General features: G+C 43.0%; 1 protein-coding gene across 1 annotated transcript in view; it reads left to right on the top strand.

Annotated features, from left to right (window-relative positions):
- The first annotated feature begins 449 nt into the window (after nucleotides 1–449).
- KATNAL2 (katanin catalytic subunit A1 like 2) overlaps nucleotides 450–19,058 on the top strand; it is a 43,938-nt gene continuing 25,329 nt past the window's right edge. The window contains exons 1-6 of the mRNA XM_070936000.1: nucleotides 450–516; nucleotides 9,901–9,971; nucleotides 10,548–10,714; nucleotides 12,577–12,613; nucleotides 15,016–15,127; nucleotides 17,289–17,384. Of these exons, the coding sequence (XP_070792101.1) occupies nucleotides 466–516; nucleotides 9,901–9,971; nucleotides 10,548–10,714; nucleotides 12,577–12,613; nucleotides 15,016–15,127; nucleotides 17,289–17,384 (534 nt within the window). The 5' untranslated portion in view covers nucleotides 450–465. The remainder of the gene's footprint in view (nucleotides 517–9,900; nucleotides 9,972–10,547; nucleotides 10,715–12,576; nucleotides 12,614–15,015; nucleotides 15,128–17,288; nucleotides 17,385–19,058) is intronic.

Genomic DNA, 19,058 nt, shown 5'->3' with positions numbered 1-19,058 from the left:
CATTCCACCGTGTGAACTCTACCTAACGGCCGCTGTCAATCAAATACGCTCCCCGGCGCAACTCAATTCAGGCCATCCCTATTACGTCACCAGCTTCCGGTCCATTGGCAGAAGGAAATACAAGAGTCGGCGACCCTTTTTGCAGTGCCGTCATTGGCTAATTTCTCCCGCCCCGTCGTGATTGGCCACCTTCCAAACAACCCCCGCCTTCCGCTCCTTTTACATTCTAATCGATTGGCTGGGCTCGCCGGCTCGCTTTTAATCCCACCCCTCGCCTGTCAGTATTGGCTATTGGGGGACATTGATTGGTCCGCCTTCTTTCTCGGATGAAAAGCGCCGCTGAGGGAAGCGATGGAGCTTTAAAAAAAAAAAAAAGCCCTAACGGAATAGCAACGCGGAGTCGTCTCGGGTTGGGTTGTGTTTTTTTTCTTCTTCTTCTTCTTTTCCTTCAGTCGCACTCTCGAAATGGAGCTGACGTATCAGTCGTTGAGAACGACGCACCAGGCCAAAGAAGAAGTGAGTGAAACGAGAGTCCGTTCCTGTTTTGCCCAGTAACTATGGTAACCGTGAGGCGAAGGGGGGGCGGGGCTCGTGGCGCACGCGCGTTGGAAAAGAGTCGCGCCCGGGCCGCGCATGCGTATTAGCGCCATGGCGGGGTTGGGTGTGGAGAAATGGGATGCTTGCAGAAAATATTGACCTGAAGCAGTTTGAGGCCTTCCAGTGGAAGTTGGGCCTCGGCCTTTGCTTCCTTCGAGCTCCCGTTAAAGAGCAGCGCTTGGAACGTGAGGAGGAGGAAAGCAGAAAGGCTGGAGCTTCCCCATCCTCAGGGATGCCTTCCAGGTGTCCTGCCTTTCCCGTCCCCTTAATTTCAGGCCAGGCCAAAGCCTTGTTGGAAGAAATGTCCATCTGGTTCAGTGCCAAGCCTGGAGAAAGACACTGGAAACATGGAGGCTGATTGGAAAGATGCTTTAACGGTGAAGCAGAACCGCATGGAGTTGAGAGCGGGTGGCTTTTATACCTTCTCTGGGCTTTGCCCTTGAGCTCCCTGTTCCTGTGCAAGAACATGTATTCTATTGGTTGTTGTCAGAGTCCCATGGGGCCATGTAGGGGTTATGTAGGGGTCATAGCTGGCTCTACAGGTGTTTGAGCTAAGTTTCGTTGAAGTCTCCCCGAGTCCTTCTTTTCATCAGACTAGACCAGGGGTTTGCAACCTTAAACACTCAAAGAGCCATTTGGACCCGTTTCCCACAGAAAAGAAAACACCGGGAGCCACAAAACCCTTCCCGGGCCTGATTATTTCTTGAGCAGCCACCAAACTATTTATTTATTTATTTTATTTATTTATTAGATTTTTATACCGCCCCCTCTCCCGAAGGACTCGGGGCGGTGAACAGCCAAAATTAAAAACATACAATATAAACAATTAAAATAGGTTTAAAACAGAATTAAATCTAAAATGGCTCCCCAATTTAAAACGCCTTACCCATACCCCTATAAATAAGACGAATTTAAAATTTAAAAATTTAAAATTTCCACATTTAAAAAGGGGGAAGATTTAGGCCAGGCCAGCTTGATAAAATAGAAAAGTCTTAAGCGCACGGCGGAAGGTGCGCAGATCCGGGATCCTACGTATCTCCGGGGGGAGCTCATTCCAAATCGTAGGTGCCCCCACAGAGAAGACTGTCCCCCTAGGGGCCGCCAGTCAACATTGTTTGGCCGACGGCACCCGGAGGAGCCCCTCTCTATGGGAGCGTACTGGCCAGTGGGAGGCTATTGATGGTAGCAGGCGGTCCCGTAGATAACCAGGTCCTACACCATGGAGCGCTTTAAAGGTAGCATATGTAGTTGAAATTAAACGTTCTGTTTTCTTCTGAAACTTTTCTTTTCTTGGATTTATCCATGGTTGGCCTACCGGGGGTTGAAAAGCTCAATAAATTTGCATGCCGGCGGGTGTTGCACATTGGTGGTTTGTGACACATATTTTGAGTGTCAGGGAGCTGCAGCAGAGAGGTGAAAGAGCCAAATGCGGCTCCAGAGCTGCAGGTTGCTTACCCCTGGACTAGACATACCCAGTTCCAGCAACCGTTCTTCATATGTTTTAGCTTCCAGTCCCCTCATCATCTTGGTTGCTCTTCTGTGCACTCTTTCTAGAACCTCCGCATCTTTTTTACATCGTGGCGACCAAAATTGGATGTAGTATTCCAAGTGTGGCCTTAACCAAGGCATTATAAAGTGGTGTTAACACTTCACATGATCTTGATTCTATCCCTCTGTTTATGCAGCCCAGAACTGTGTTGGCTTTTTTTGGCAGCTGCAGCACAACACTGGTTTATATTTTAAGTAATTCCAAGATCCCTCTCAGTTACTACAGAAAGGAGCACAATGTTGAGAAAAACCATAATTATAACAATGATCATTGGGTGTTTGCTTTACAAGAAAGTGAGACTCTGAACAATAGCAAAGAAAATTTTTTATAGACATTGAGGGCTGTAGAGTGGAAGTCTTATCTCTGGCATATGTTGCTTTTCGTGTATTTTAAAATTGCCTTCATTGAGTCATGTCACCAATAGAAAACTAGGAAAAGAAATTATAGAAGGCCTGATTTCTGAATGAAGCAAACTCTAGGAATAATGAAATTTGTTTTTGTTTATCTTCTTCCCCTTTCAGGTTCTTCTCTTTATCTCTCATAAAATTTCCAGACTCAGCTTTTCGTTCTTTAGTGCAATCAAGAAGATTGCATAATTCATCCTACCTTGCAGAAACATTGCAAGGCATATTTACATGTAAGGTTTTGGGAAAGTCATAGGTCTGTCTGCACCACTGATCAAGGAAGGTGTCCCAGAAACAGTAGTGGGTTGCTCCTGGTTCGGACCGGTTCATAAGAACCGGTAGTAAATCCGGCAGGAGACCCTGCCCACCGCCCTGGATGTCATCATCAGCGCGTGCGCAGAAGCAAAGCACACGCTTGAGTGAAGCAAGTGCGTGTGCGATCCCATTGCAAACCGGTAGTAAAGGTAAGTAGAACCCACCCCTGCCCAGAACCACTTGCAATACATAAAAGGGATTCTTTGTGAGATCAGTCAAAATAGATTAGGGATTAAAAACAAGTAGAAAAAAATGTTGGATTGCTTGAGGTCAGTCTTCAAGGGACATGGATAAATATCGACTTCTGGAAAACATCTATGGAGATTCTCAGTCTGGGTTGAAGAGCTGAAGAAGCTTCTCGGATGAGAAGCGAAACGTCTTTAAAGAAAAACCAGAAAGTCCAGTTGCCTCTTGAAAAAGCACCTTTGAGACTTCTGGAGAATATTAGTCAGGTAGCAAGTAGATCAAACTCAGAGCACCTGGCCTCACCTTGGAGAAATATAATAATAATAATAATAATAATAATAATAATAATATAAAAATATTATTATTATTATTATTATTATTATTATTATTATTATTATTATTATTATTATTATTATTATTATTATTATTGGTTCAATTTATATGCCGCCCTCCTCCGAAGACTCAGGGCGGCTTACAATGCACTTATAGCAATAGCCTTAATTCTTTTGTATATACCTTGTATATACTTTGACTGAAGCGCTGTCAATTTCTAAGCATTCTCCAAACCATCCTACAGAATTGCCAGGGTTCTGCATAAAAGGTCATCCTGGATTTACAACAGTTCATTTAGCAACCATTTGAAGTTATAACAGCACAGAAAAAAGTGAGTTATGACCATTTTTCATGCTTACAACTGTTGTAACCGTTGTGACTGTGGATGTCCCCACGGTCACATTTATTTTATTAAATTTCTATACCGCCCTTCTCCCGAAGGACTCAGGGCGGTGAACAGCCACAGGATAAAACACACAAGTACAAAAATTTAAAATAGAATAAAAACGAATTAAATAATTTGGCTGAACAAATTTAAAATACCCCATAATTTAAAAAACAAATTAAAATTTACATTTAAAAAGGGGAGAAGATTTAGGCCAGGCCAGTTTGATGAAATAAAAAAGTCTTAAGTGCGCGACGGAAGGTGTGCATATCCGGGATCCTCCGTATCTCCGGGGGGAGCTCGTTCCAGATCATAGGTGCCCCCACAGAGAAGACTCTCCCCCTGGGGGCCGCCAGTCGACATTGTTTGGCCGACGGCACCCAGAGGAGCCCCTCTCTATGGGAGCGTACTGGCCGGTGGGAGGCTATTGATGGTAGCAGGCGGTCCCGTAGATAACCAGGTCCTAAGCCATGGAGCGCTTTAAAGGTGGTAACCAAAACCTTGAAGCGCACTCGGAAGACCACCAGGAGCCAGTGCAGCTCGCGCAGGAGAGATGTTACATGGGAACTCCACGTCGCTCCCATAACCACCCGCGCGGCCGCACTCTGCGCCAGTTGGAGCCTCCGAGTGCACCTCAAGGGGAGCCCCATGTAGAGAGTGTTACAATAGTCCAGATGTGATCTGACATGATCAAAATTCAGATGCTTGGCAACTGACTCATATTTTTGACGATTGCAATGTCCCAGGATCATGTGATCTCCTTTTGCGACCTTCTGAAGAGCAAAGTCAATGGGTAATCCAATCAATCAATCAATCAATCAGAATAGAGCTGGAAGGGACCTTGGAGGTCTTCTAGTCCAGCCACCTGCTCAAGCAGGAGATCCTATACCATTTCAGGCAAATAGTTGCCCAATCTCTTATGAAAAGCCTCCAGTGATGGAGCACCTACAACTTCTGGAGGCAAGCTGTTCCACTGGTTAATTGTCCACAGTTCGGAAGTTTCTCCTTAATTCCAGGTTGCTTCTCTCCTTGGTTAATTTCCATCCATTGGTTCTTGTCCTGCCCTCTGGTGCTTTGGAAAATAAGTTGATCTCCCTCTTCTTTGTGGCAGCCTCTCAAATAGTGGAATTCTGCTATCATATCCCCCCTAGTCCTGTTGTGGCTCCGTTACCTGAGCCTGTGTCATCGGCAGGAGAGGACTCCGAGAGTGAAGAAGAGGAGTTGGCAAGGCCTCCCTCTCCAGGACCCTCCTCTCTGGCAATGCCTTCGGTGTCCGCCGAAGGGCAAGAGATAGGGCCGGGGCCAAGCACTTCCACGGAGCCACAGATGGACAGTGATGAGGGTAATGAGTCTTGGCTGGATCCACGCCAGCGTCGCAGAGATAAGTGCGTGCAACAGAAGAAAAGGCGTGCCCGAGATTAGGCTGAGTCACTGGACCACACCCCACAGGGTATAAAAGGGAGCGTGGTGGCCAGTCAAACCTTGTGACGAACAAAGCTGAAAGCTTCCACGCCATTCTGCATTGCCAGACTTTTGCTATAAGACTTAGCTGGATTATCTCTGGACTTGATTAACTCCGTAATTATTGAGCTGTTTCTTTTGATGTACCAGGAGTGGGGAGAAGTTATCTCTCCTCTTCGTAAATAATAAACTCTTGGCAGGCACCCACTAGGTTGTTGCCAAGTTCCGTTATCAAAAGGAAAAGGATTTTGCCGGCTGCTTTGGTCTTTAACTCTTGAACGTCTGTTGGTGGGTGTGCGTGTGGTTGGGGACAGAACAAGTCTTTCTTTTCTCTAGACTGGCCATAGCAATAGCACAGACTTATATACCGCTTCATAGTGCTTTTATAACCCTCTCTAAGCGGTTTACAAAGTCAGCCTCTTGCCCCCAACAATCTTGAGTCCTCATTTTACCCACCTCGGAAGGATGGAAGGCTGAGTCAACCTTGAGCCTGGTGAGATTTAAACTGCCGAACTGCAGCTGGCAGTCAGCTGAAGTAGCCTGCAGTACGGCACTCTAACCACTGCGCCACCTCAGCTCTATTACCCAATTCCTCCATACTCCATCCCCTATTCCAGCAACCGTTCTTCATATGTTTTGGTTTCCAGGCTTTTAATCATCTTAGTTGCTTTTCTCTGCACTTTTTCCAAAGTCTCAACATCTTGTTTGTAATGTGGTGACCAAATGCTGCAAACTTAACAACTGCACTTACCAAGAAAAGTCGTAAAATGGGGCAAAATTCGCTTAAGAAGCATCTCACTTAGCAACAGAAAATTGGGGCTCCGTTGTGGTCCTAAGTCGAGGACTACCTGTATTGGTTGAAGAAAAATAAAGAAAAATGCATGCAGTACTTGATACTTTTCCCCTGCGCTGTATCTACTCAACTGGGTGTCTTCCTTTCCTAATTCGAAGCCGCTCAGATGTGCCAATTACATATCCCATCAGCCTCCACCCTGGCCAACTGGCTAGCTACGGAATGACGGGAGCTGTCATCTTTACGAAGAGATTGAACAGCCATTTGTCTGAAATGGTAGAGGCAGTGGTGAAATCTAAAATTTGTTACCACCTGTTCTGTGGGCGTGGCTTGGTGGGGGGGTGTAATGTGCCGGTGGGCGTGGCCAACTTTTTTTTTTTTTTTTACTTTTAAAACCATTTTTTCCATGTAAAAAAACCATGTAAAAATGCTTTTAAAAGCCTCTGATGATCCCAGTTGAGTTGCCTGATCGGCAGAGGCTTTTTTTTTTCTTTTAAAAGCCTCTGCCAATCAGGCAACTCAGCTGGGATCGTCAGAGACTTTTAAAAGCATTTTTTCTATAACCTCTTCAGCCGAAGAGATTGTAGAAAAAATGCTTTTAAAAGCCTCTGACGATCCCTGCTGAGCCACGCGATCATCAGAGGCTTTTTTTTTTTTTTTTACTTTTAAAAGCATTTTTTCGGCCGAAGAGGTTTAAAAATATTTTTTAAAAAGCCTCTGATGATCGCGCGGCTCAGCTGGGCAGGGGGTGTGTGGCAGGGATTTTTGCTACCGGTTCTCCGAACCACCCGCTGCCATCGCTACTGGATTGGGCGAGCCAGTCCGAATTTCACCCCTGGGTAGAGGGTTTCCTGTTTGAGCAGGGGGTTGGACTAGAAGACCTCCAAGGTCCCTACCAATTCTGTTATTCTGTTACCATCTGAAGAGTGCCCTGTTAGGCAGTAGTGGGTTCACTTCGCTACCGGTTCGAAACTCTGAGCACGCACGCTCGCTTTGCACCCGCGCACACGCAGAGTGTCCATGATGACGTCTGGGCTGGTGGGCGGAGCCTCCCACTGCCACCACTACCGGTTTGCCCGAACCGGGATGTACCAGTAGAAACCCACCCCAGCTGTTAGGGAAGGAGGTTTTTACAGAATACTATTCATAACATTCTTCTGACACCCATGCATCGAACACACTTCATTTTCATTTAAACTCACTAATCGGTTTTTTAATAGGACTCGTGTGCCTTCTTGAAGATGGAAAAGAGGCACCAGAATGTCCATGATAAATGCTGAAGAAACTAGGCCCGGGCTATTAAAATTGGAAGAACAACCTCAGCACCATTTAAGAAGGGGAAGAAAAAAAAAAGAGCCTGATTGTATTGCTAAATCTTGATTGCACCCTAATTCATCTACTGGCAGCTGCAAAGGGAAACAATGTGTGGCATTTTAAGAAATGAATAATGTGTGCTCTGTAAGCATTCAAGCTAATTAGGAAAGCGCTTTTAGCATTTAAAACCAGCTCCTGTTTAAGTGCCTTACGCTTTTATTAATCGTATGGACCAAAAATCCCTTACAGTAATTGAAATTTTAATTACACCCATTTTTTCCCCCGTTCTAGGATTGGGAGCTTATTAAACTTTAAACACTTAAACCTCTATTGAAATACCAATAGCTGTAAAGATGGTAGCATTCTACACAGCAATTAGAGGAGCAAGTGTAAATCATGATAAACCTAAACTGAATTTTAAGTAAGGTTTTGTTCTTTTAAGTGTTTTGGTTCTCTTACGCATGTACAAGACGCACAGCTTCTATCATAACTCTATTTTTAGCAGCTCAAAGGCTCTTATTAATTCTGGAGGGTTTTTTTTTTTTTTTTGTTATAAAGAATTAATCTTGTGCCTGGGACAAATTATGTAGAATGTACAAATCCACATGGATCAGTGGTGAGTTTCAATTTTTTTTACTACCGGTTCTGTGGGCGTGGCTTGGTGGTGTGGCATGGTTTGGTGGGCGTGGCAGGGGAAGGATACTGTAAAATCTCCATTTCCTCCTGATCAGCTGGGACTTGTGAGGCAGAGAATAGATGGGGGCGGGGCCAGTCAAAAGTGGTATTTACCGGTTCTCCGAACTACTCAAAATTTCCGCTACCGGTTCTCCAGAACTGGTCAGAACCTGCTGAATACCACCTCTGACATGGATATTTGTTGATTGCACACTTCACTCTCGGATGCAGATATGGGTGATATGTTTGTTTGGTCTGAGAATATAAACAATACTTTATAGAGCGATGTTGGCGAACCTTTTCGGCACCGAGTGCCGAAATGGAAGTTATAACGGCACTGAAAAACGTGACTTAAGGCCATTTTTCACACTTAATGGCCATTGCAGCATCCCCATGGTCACGTGATCAAAATTCAATGCTTGACTCATGTTTATGACGGTTGAAGTGTCGCTGGGGTCAGGCGATCCCCTTTTGCGACCTTCTGAAGAGCAAAGTCAATGGGGAATCCAGATTCACTTAACAACCTTGTCACTCACGTAACAAATGTAATGATTCACTTAACAACTGTGGCAAGAAAAGTCTCAAAATGGGGCAAACTCAACAAATGTTTCACTTAGCAACATAAATGTTGGGCTCAGTTATGCTCGTAACTCCAGGGCTACCTGTATAACTCCCCCTTTTCTTCCCTTCTAACCCTTGGCTGCTGAGACTAACCCGAGAAATTATGATTGTTAACTCAGTTTATGGTTGCCAGATTGATGTGCGATCAAGTCGATGTGGGTAGCTCTGTCCCCAACTTGGCCCTTCAGATCTTTCAATGATGCACCCATTGCTGCTGCAATTGAGTTCATCCACCTTGCTGCCAGTTGACACCTTCCTTCCAACTTTCCTACTTGTATTAAAACACTAATTTTCTAAAAGGTGTTGAAATAAAAATTAGCTTTTCCACTTAGAGCCACTAGGTGGTGCTCCAGTTCCTAAGAAATTCTTGCTTATTACATCAGGGAAGTTGATTCCAAAAAAGTGAATAGTTTATATATCAGAGGTCTTCAAACTTGGCAGCTTTAAGACTTGTGGACTTCAACTCCCAGAATTCTCCAGCCAGCTATGCTGGAGTTGGGAGTTGAAGTCCACAAGTCTTAAAGCTGCCAAGGTTGAAGACCTCTGTTATATATGTTCAAGTAAAAGAGGATTATCTTGCCTAGGAGAAATGCTGTGATTTAGGAGCCTGCAGAGGGCAGAATATTTATTTCTGTCGATTGATTGACTGAATAATTGGATTATGTGCCGTCAGATCGATGCTCACTCTTAGCAATCCTCTAAATAGATTTTCTCCACGACAACCTGGTTCTTCAGGTTTTCCAGCGGTGTCCCTATCACCACTGTAACTTCCATCCTTCCTTTCTGCTGGTCATCCGCTTCTCTTTTCATCTACCTTTCTCTCATGTCCTATGCCTGATTGCCTAAACAGTATTTTGTGTATTTTCTTATCCCTTTTCGCATTTCCCAGAATTTCCTCTCTTGCAGGGGTGGGGAGAGAGATGGCTAAACTCGGGTGGGCTGGTGGGGGTTTGCTGGGGTTCGGGAGAACCTCTAGCTAAGATTCTGTGCAGTTCGGAGAACCCCCAAATCCCACTCCTGGCTGGCCCCGCCCACCCCGCCCCTCTTACTAACGCTAGGATAGTCATGTATAGATCCAAATGTAGTATGTTGATTATAGCTCAGAAATTCCTGAAACGTGAAAACTCAAGAGCAATGATATAATAAAAAATACCTACTAAAACCTTGACTGATTTTCCCAGGAAGCCTACAATCTACAAGTCACCAATGCATACTTTACAGAGTTATATATTTTATTATTTCCTTTTTTTTTTTTTTTGTTTCGTAGGAACACATCCGAACAGAAGCCCGGCGCAAAAATCTCCTTATTTTGATTTTACATTATTTAACAGACGAAGGGTAAGCATTCATTGGCTTTAGAAGATACATATTACGAAACTGTAATTGTTGCCATAAGCGAACTTCATAGGGTCTCTGATAATGAAGTTCAGCTTTCTTCCCTACTATATGTCCCATCAGTCCCAGCCAATGTGATTCAGCATGATAGGGAATTGAAATCTAACACACGCAAGAAAATGCAGAAATATTTTATTCCTGAACGGCGATCCTGATTCTGTTATTTATACTTTTCCCTTTTTTCCCCTGTATAAAAATCATGTTGTAAATGACTAAAAAATAAGAACCTGTCTTATATTTTTTTGAACCCTGAAATAAGCGCTTGGCCTTATTTTCGGGGAGATCTTATTATTTTGAGGTGCATGGAACAAGATGGGGCTCCTCTTGCCATCTTACCTGATTTCCAGCTCTGCATTTAAATATTTTCGGGGAGGGCTTATTTTCAGGGGAAGGCTTATTTTAGCACATGCGCTCAAAAGCCTGATTGGGCTTATTATCAGGGGATGTCTTATTTTCGGGGAAACAGGGTACCAGTCTCAAGCCTCAGTCATACACTGACTCCCACTTTCTAACTCCCAGGTACGTAGATGCTGCTAACGCACTGGAACAAGAAACAAAATTTGGGTTGCGCCGTTTTGAAGTGTGCGACAACGTTGATCTGGAGACCATTTTGATGGAATATGAAAGCTACTACTATGTCAAGTTCCAAAAGTACCCCAAGATTACCCGGAAAGCTGTCGACGCCAGTACGTTCCATTGATCAGAAAGAACTTTTCATGTTTTAAATGTTGTCACTGCTACTAATACTTAAGTTTAATGCCTCTTCCCTCCCGACCTGTGTGTTTTTAATTTTGGCTGTTCACCGCCCCGAGTCCTTCGGGAGAGGGGGCGGTATAAAAATTTAAAAAATAAATAAATAAATAAATAAAATAAACCTCCATCTCCGAAGGAATCCTATTAAAACATGAAAATGGTTTGCCCCTGAATTTTATACCTGTGGCATATTGGCCTCTCTCCATGGTGGAGCAGAAACCTATATGGGTGTGGCTCCTTTAGTGGAGCTCATTTTATTCATTGATTTGATTTTTTTTATCCCACCTTTATCACTTTATAAGTAACTCAATGCGGTGAATGTACATACTCCTTCCTTCTCCTTTTTTTGCCACCACAACAACCCTGTGAGGTAGGTTGGACTGACAAAGGGTGACTGTCCCAAAGTCACCCAGCCGGCTTTCATGCCTAAGGGGAGGCTAGAACTCTCAGTCTCCTGGTGATCAGCCCAAAGTCACCCAGTCGGCTTTCATGCCTAAGGCAGGACTAGAACTCACAGTCTCCTGGTGATCAGCCCAAAGTCACCCAGTCGGCTTTCATGCCTAAGGCAGAACTAGAATCCACAGGCTCCAGGTGTTCAATCCAAAGTCACCCAGCTGGTTTTCATACCTAAGGCAGGACTAGAACTCTCAGTCTCCTGGTGAGTAACCCAAAGTCACCCAGTCGGCTTTCATGCCTAAGGCAGGACTAGAACTCACAGTCTCCTGGTGATCAGCCCAAAGTCACCCAGCCGACTTTCATACCTAAGGGGAGGCTAGAACTTAGTCTCCTGATGATTGGCCCAAAGTCAGCCAGCTGCTTTCATTCCCAATGTCATACTAGAACTCTCAGTCTCCTGGTGAGAGTCACCCAGTTGGCTTTCATGCCTAAGCCAGGACTAGAACTCACAGTCTCCTAGTGATCAGCCCAAAGTCACCCAGCTGACTTTCATGCCTAAGGCAGGACTAGAACTCACAGTCTATTGGTCCTAGGCATCACCTTCACCGCTAGATCAAACCGGCTCCCATCACTACCAGGCTTGGATGCAATCCAGGGGTGAAATTCAGCCGGTTCTATCCGGATCGCGTAATCCGGTAGGGCCGACTGCACGAAGCCCCGCCCACCCACGTGGACGTCATGGTATCCCTTTTTTGCGATGATTTTCAGCCTCTGCGCAGGCGCAGATGGATTTGCGTGAGCATATTTGCGAACCGGTAGAGAAGGTAAGTGAATTTCATCCCTGATGCAATCCTTTTAATCCAATGCAAGGAGAAAACTGAACAGTGCTATTTTGGTCACGGAAGGTCTGCTGACATACCACCTCCAACTGAAGGAAGTTTTCATAGAATCGTGGCATCAAGGTTTGCAAAGGACCTTGAAGATCATCTCATCAAATATTTCCCATTATTACATGTGTGGACTTCAACTTCCAGGATTCGTAGCAATGGCCGCGCTGGCTGTGCAATTCTGGGATTTGAGGTCCACACGTGCTAAGTTTGGGAAACACAGATTTAATTTAACTCCTTTCCTGTCAGCTCCTTTGCATTTGTGTTTGCTTTGAGCAAGATCTTTCTGGATTTTTACTGCATACAGTCCAAGTTCCTTGGAATATTCATCTGGAATAAATGTTGATCTTTTCTTTCTAAACTCCTGTAGGAATGCTGTAGGAGAGCGACCCGGACCCCCAACACAAACAGGAAACCAGAATATAACACAAATTTGAGAACATTTTTGCTTCTGTTCAGAGTAATATTTTCTTTTTTTTAATTTTAACTGTTGTCTTTCTCCCCTTCCACAGCAGACAATAAATCAAGAAGTGGAGGGAAAGCAAAAAGGTAAGAGAAATGTAGCTGCTGGATGGCATTAGGTAATAATTCTTTAGTAGCCACATTTATTGATTCATTTAATTCCCCCCCCAATTTCTGAAATGCAAATGGTGTTGCATTCAATGTGTTAAGTCTTGTGGGTGGGTGGATGGAGATAGATAGATAGATAGATAGATAGATAGATAGATAGATAGATAGGATAGATAAATATGATGGATGGATGGATAGATAGATATAAATATGATTGATTGAGAGATGGATATGATAGATTGATAGATAAGATAAACAGACAGACACAGAGATAGATAGATAGATAGATAGATAGATAGATAGATGATAGATAGATAGATAGATAGATAGATAGATAGATAGATAGATGATAGATAGATAGATAGATAGACAGATAGATGATAGATAGGATAGATGGATAGATGGATATAGATAAATATGATAGAAAGTTAGATAAATATAGATATTGATAGATTGATAGATGTATATGATAGATAAATAGATAAATATGATGGAGGGAGGGATGGATAGATAGGTAGGTAGATAGGTAGATAGAGATAGATAAATAGAAAGATATGATAGATAAATATGATATAGATTGATATTGATAGATTGATAGATAAATATGATAGATAAATATGAGAGAGAGCATGAATGAATGAATGAATGAATAGACTGGGTAGTTTTGAGTTCTTTCATACATACACAATCACCTCTGGAATTGAGAATAATGCAGAATTGCAGTAGAAAAAAATGGAAGTAACTCACGAGAGAAAATTCAGATGCTCTCTGTTGATGAGTTATCTTAATGTTGGGGAAGCAACACAAAACAAAATAATAAAACATACAGGCTTTAAAACTGAGTGAAACTGCACCAGCAACTAACAAGGTTTGGGGGTAAGAGAAAATTGCTCTAATTGACACAGAAGATCTGGCAAAGCCTTTGCCAAAATGAAGCCTCTGTTTTCTACCTTTCCATGCCGGTCTGTCATCCTGAGTGTCTCAGCAGAGCATAAACCATCTTGAGTGTAGAGCATAGTAGATCTTAAGGCTTGGGAGAAAACCATGAAGAGCCACTAAAAGTGGTTAAAAGAAATGTTGGTTAAAAGAAATGTTTCAAGTGAGCTTTAGAAATGAAGTGGCTGAACCAAGATGAGACATTTTGAGCCAGACTATCCAGTCTTACTCTGCATTATTTTGGACAAACTGATGTCTCAGAATCCCTTAAAACCAGTCCTGCCTGTAGCACAGAGTTTCAATCTAAATAGGAGAGTGAGGTGCCTGGATCTATGGAGCTTTTATTGGGAGCATCTGCGTGGAGGTAAAAAAAAAGTTAAAACGTGGCAGCTGTGTCCCACCCCTTTTATACGTGGCATATGTAAAGGGAGGGGAGTGGTGTGGTGCCACAGAGGTGGAGCTCTTGCCTCACAATAAAGGCTGTGAGTTTGATCCTAGGTAGCGGCAGATATTTCTCTCTCTGGGTGCAAAGAGAAAATATCTGCTGTGAACTCCCTATAAGCGTCAGGAAGGGAATCCGGCCAGTAAATGCTCAAGATCCGCTCAGTCTCCCCAATTCCACCCCGATGAAAGGGATTACAGGATTGTTAAAAGAAAAAAAAAATATTAAAGGGAGGGGTCAAGAGGTTTTCAAGAGGCAACTGGACTTTCTGGTTTTTTCTTTGAAGACATTTTGCTTCTCATCCAAGAAGTTTCTTCAGTTCTGACTGGATGGTAGGGAATGGAAGGATTTATATTCCTTGCAGACAGCTGGTCATTTTCATTCTTTTAGAAAGTCGTTGAGGCCACTTGGAGGTTTGTGTCCACAGGGTCACTTTGAGTGGTGCAAATGGGTGTGGAGCCTTCTTGGAACTGTTGAAAGGACTACGTTGTAGGCTGGAGCTAGATAATGTCGTATTCTTCCCACTCGGTTGAGAGAAGGCTGTTCAATTTGGACATAGATGGCCTCTTTGACCCCTCTTTCAAATCAGCGGTCCTCTCTGTCCAAAATGTGGACTTTGCTGTCTTCAAAAGAGTGGCCTTGGTCTTTCAAATGCAGATGGACTGCTGAATCTAGCCCAGATGGGTTTGTTCTCCTATGTTGTGCCACGCGTTTTTGAAATGGTTGTTTTGTTTCCCCAATGTACAGATCTGCACATGGCTCACTGCACTGTACTGCATTCTTTGGGACAAACATGACCTGGATGACTGAAAATCTCCATAGACATTTAAAAGGAGGGGCTTTTATTATCCTATTATGGCAACCGCTGGGACTTTAATTGACAGCGCACACACACACACACACACACACACACACACACACACACACACCGTCCATGACTGGGCCTCGAATCTTTTCTGCTTTAAGAAATGTGCTCAACTAAATTCCATTTTTCCCATCTTAGGGCCCCCACCGGTACATGCCGGAATCTTCCCAAGATTAACCAACATCAGGGGAGACCCCAGTCCAAAGTGTCACCCACAAAAGTAGCAGAGCTCAAAGAAAACTCGAAGCAGGTAAATCTCCTTTTCGTTTGTTTACTGCTTTCACTTGTGAGAAGCCAGCTGGGAAAGTCACGAACGGCTGTCGGCGGACGCTGCAACCGCCATAAATACATGCCAGGTGCCCGAATTTTGATCCCGTGACTCTGAGGATGCTGCGACAGTCTTAGGTGTGAGAACTTTTTTCAGGGCTGTTTTAACTTTGAACAGTCACTAAGTGAATGGTTGCAAGCCGAGGACTACCCGCCTATGAAGCAATATTTTTAAATTATTTACTATTTTATTTATTTGTAACTGATATTTATTATTATTTTTTTGAAATAACTCAAGGTGGTGAATGTATCCCTTCTTCCAAGTCAATGACTACCTCCCTATGAAGTAATAGTTTTAAATTATTTATTATTTTATTCATTTGTATCTATTATTATCTCTTTTATTCATTAAACATGAAACCCAGCCAACTGTATTATTATTATTATTATTATTATTATTATTATTATTATTATTATTATCTTTATTCATTAAATATGAAACTCAGTCAACTGAACATTCAAAAATGCATCACAAATACCATTGACTGGTGCTAATGGTTGATACGGGTTGCTGCCAACGTCCTAGGTATCAACCAAGTACCTTCTTAAGATGTGCGATGTTCCAAGTAGCGCAGTTTTTTGCAGTTCCACTGGTGTTATTGCAGGAAGCTGCAATTTGTTGATGTATGTTATAAAATTCTTGGACATGGTACCAAGTGCCCCGATGACAATGGGTATCACTGTGGCATGTTTCATCCATAGCCGTGTAGTTTCTATGGCCAGGTCGCGATATTTCATGATTTTTTCCAGTTTTTATTATTATTATTATTATTATTATTATTATTATTATTATTATTATTATTATTATTATTATTATTATTATTACTCGCTATATATCAGCCATATATTCAGACTGGGTTTGGTATTTTTGTTTAGCTATCGAGTCCTTACCAAGGACCTGGGATAGGATTATCTCTTTTATTCATTAAATATGAAACTCAGTAAACTAGAAATTTAAAATGTATCACAAATGCCACTGACTGGCGCTAATGATTGATACGGATTGCTGCCAGCGTCCTAGGTATCAACCAAGTATCTTCTTAAAAAATACGATTGTTCTGAGTAGCGCAGTTTTTTGCAGTTCCGCTGGTGTTATTGCAGGAAGCTGCAATTTCTTGATGTGTTTTGTAACATTCTTGGACATGGTACTAAGTGCCCTGATGACATTGGGCATGTATGTATGTATGTATGTATTAACTTGAGATGGTGAATATATCCAATACACCTTTTTCCTGTTTTCCCACAATAAAAATCCTGTGAGATGAGTTGAGCTGGGAAAGAGTGACTGGCCCAGAGTCTCCCAACTGGCTTTCATAGCTAAGGCAGGATTAGAACACATGTTTTTCTGGTGATTGGTCCAAAGTCACCCAGCCAGCTTTTGTTCTATCCCCGTCCCCACACACACACAAACAGCCAGCCGGGGGTTAAAGAATTACTTGGCACACACAAAGTTCGTTATCAGGAACTTGGCAGCAATACGATAACCGTCTGCCAAGTGCTTTACTTCAAGAAGAGGGAGTTTTCCTCCACCAGATAAACACCAACAAATACACACAGTTTTCAAAAAAAGTCCAGTTCAAACATGAAACCTTCAGCAGATTCAGGCGTTGTACAAAGTGACTAGCCAGAAGTTAGCTTTGTCCGTCACAGAGTCTAAATGGCCACCACACTCTCTTATATAGCCTGTGGGGTGTGGTCCAGTGACTCAGCTTAATCCCTGGCACGCCTCCGCGTCTGCTGCAAACGTTTATCTCGCCTTCGTTGGCGTGGATCCAGGAACGACGTATCACCATCATCGCTGTCATCGGAGACACCTGGCTCCTGGCCAATCTCCTCTCCCTCGGCAGACACCTGAGGCATAGCCAGAGAGGAGGGGCCTGGAGAGGGAGGCCTGGCCGGCTCCTCTCCTTCATGTTCGGAGCTTTCTCCCTCCGATAACATGGGCTCGGGGGTCGGAGCCACAACAGCTTTCATGGCTAAGATGGGACTTGAACTCATGGTTTCCTGCTTTGTAACCTGGTGCCTTAATCGCTAGACCAAACTGGCTCTCACTAACTTCAGAATATTTCTTTTTTCCCTTACAGGAGGATGAAGGTCCTTTAAGTCGGGTCGCATCGGAATTTGGTTTAAATGTATCTGCAATCCACAAAGGAAGTGGAGAAGGCCCTCATTCTAAAAGAGTTAGTCAAAATCCTAAAAACATTAAGGGTCTTATGTAACATTAAGGAGTCCAAGGGGAAAGACTTGTAGACATCCTGAGCGTTGTTTAATATATAGATAGTCCTCAAATTATGACCACCATTGAGGCCAATATTTTATGTTGCCAAGTGAGAAATTATGCTAAGTGAGTTTTGCCCCATTTTACGACTTTTCTTGACACATTTGTTAAGTGAATCACTGCAGTTGTTGAATTAGTAACAGCGCTGTTAAGTGAATCTGGCTTCTCCGTTGACTTTGCTGGTCAGAAGGTCACAAAAGGGGATCCCATGACGCCGGGACCCCGCCAACCGTCATACATGTGAGTCAGTTGTCAAGCATCCGAATGCAAATCACGTGTCCGAGGGGATGCTGCAATAGTCATGAGTGAGAAAAACGGTCATAAGTCACTTTTTTTTCACTGCCGTTGTAAGTTTGAACAGTCACTAAATGAACTGTTGTAAGTTGAGGCCTACCGGTATTCGTAAACATACTTGAAGTTCCTAAGGTTGAGAAACATTAGATGATCAACTCCGGCCTTTGTTATCAATAGAAGTTTCTTCTTTGGTTTAGCTTGAATCCCCATTTCCTCCTGATCAGCTGGGACTCAGGAGGCAGAGAATAGATGGGGGCGGGACCAGTCAGAGGTGGTATTTACTGGTTCTCCGAACTACGCAAAATTTCCGCTACCGGTTCTCCAGAACTGGTCAGAACCTGCTGAATACCACCTCTGCACCATGGCTCTTAATATTATTCTATTCAGAATAGAATGGAGTAGAGTAGAGTAGAGTAGAGTAGAGTAGAGTAGAGTAGAGAACAGTGGAATGGAATGGAATAGAGTGGATAGAATAGAATAGGGTAGAGTAGAGTAGAGTAGAGTAGAGTAGAGTAGAGTAGAGTAGAGTAGAGTAGGGAACAGAGTGGAGTGGAATGGAATGGAATGGAGTGGAGAGAATAGAATATAGTAGAGTAGAGTAGGGAACGGAGTGGAGTGGAATGGAATGGAGTGGAGAGAATAGAATAGAATAGAATAGAATAGAATAGAATGGAATGGAATGGAATGGAATGGAATGGAATGGAATGGAATAGAATAGAATAGAATAGAATAGAATAGAATAGAATAGAATAGAATAGAATAGAATAGAATAGAATAGAATAATAGAATAGAATACTTTATTGGCCAAGTGTGATTGAACACATGAGGAATTTGTCTTCAGTGCATAAGCTCTCATTGTACATAAAAGCTATAAGTGATAAATCATGATCATAGTCATAAAAATACATTTATCAGAAATCATAAGATATAACGCTTGGTGATAGTCATAGGGTACTAAATAAGCAATCAACATAAATTGTACTAGGAAACTACATAAAAGAATATAAACCATAAAGATACAAGCAACGAAGTTACAAGATAAGGAGATAGGTAGTATGAGAAGATGAGAAGAATAATCGTAATACATTCTTACTAATAGTTTGACAGTGTTGTGGGAATTAGTTGTTTAGCAGAGTGATGGCATTCGGGGGAAAAACTGTCCTGTGTCTAGTTGTTCTGGTGTGCGGTGGCCTCCAAGAGGTGAGGGGTCTGTAGATATTTTCACAGCCCTCTTTTTGACTCCTGCAGTATACAGATCCTCAATGGAAGGCAGGTTGGTAGC

The sequence above is a fragment of the Pituophis catenifer genome, unplaced genomic scaffold, assembly GCF_029215685.1.
Source record: "Pituophis catenifer annectens isolate HBS135680 unplaced genomic scaffold, rPitCat1.0.hap2 SCAF_2, whole genome shotgun sequence".
Taxonomy (NCBI): Eukaryota; Metazoa; Chordata; class Lepidosauria; order Squamata; family Colubridae; genus Pituophis; species Pituophis catenifer.
The sequence above is the reverse complement of the archived record's forward strand: the minus strand, read 5'-3'. Positions and strand labels throughout refer to the sequence as shown.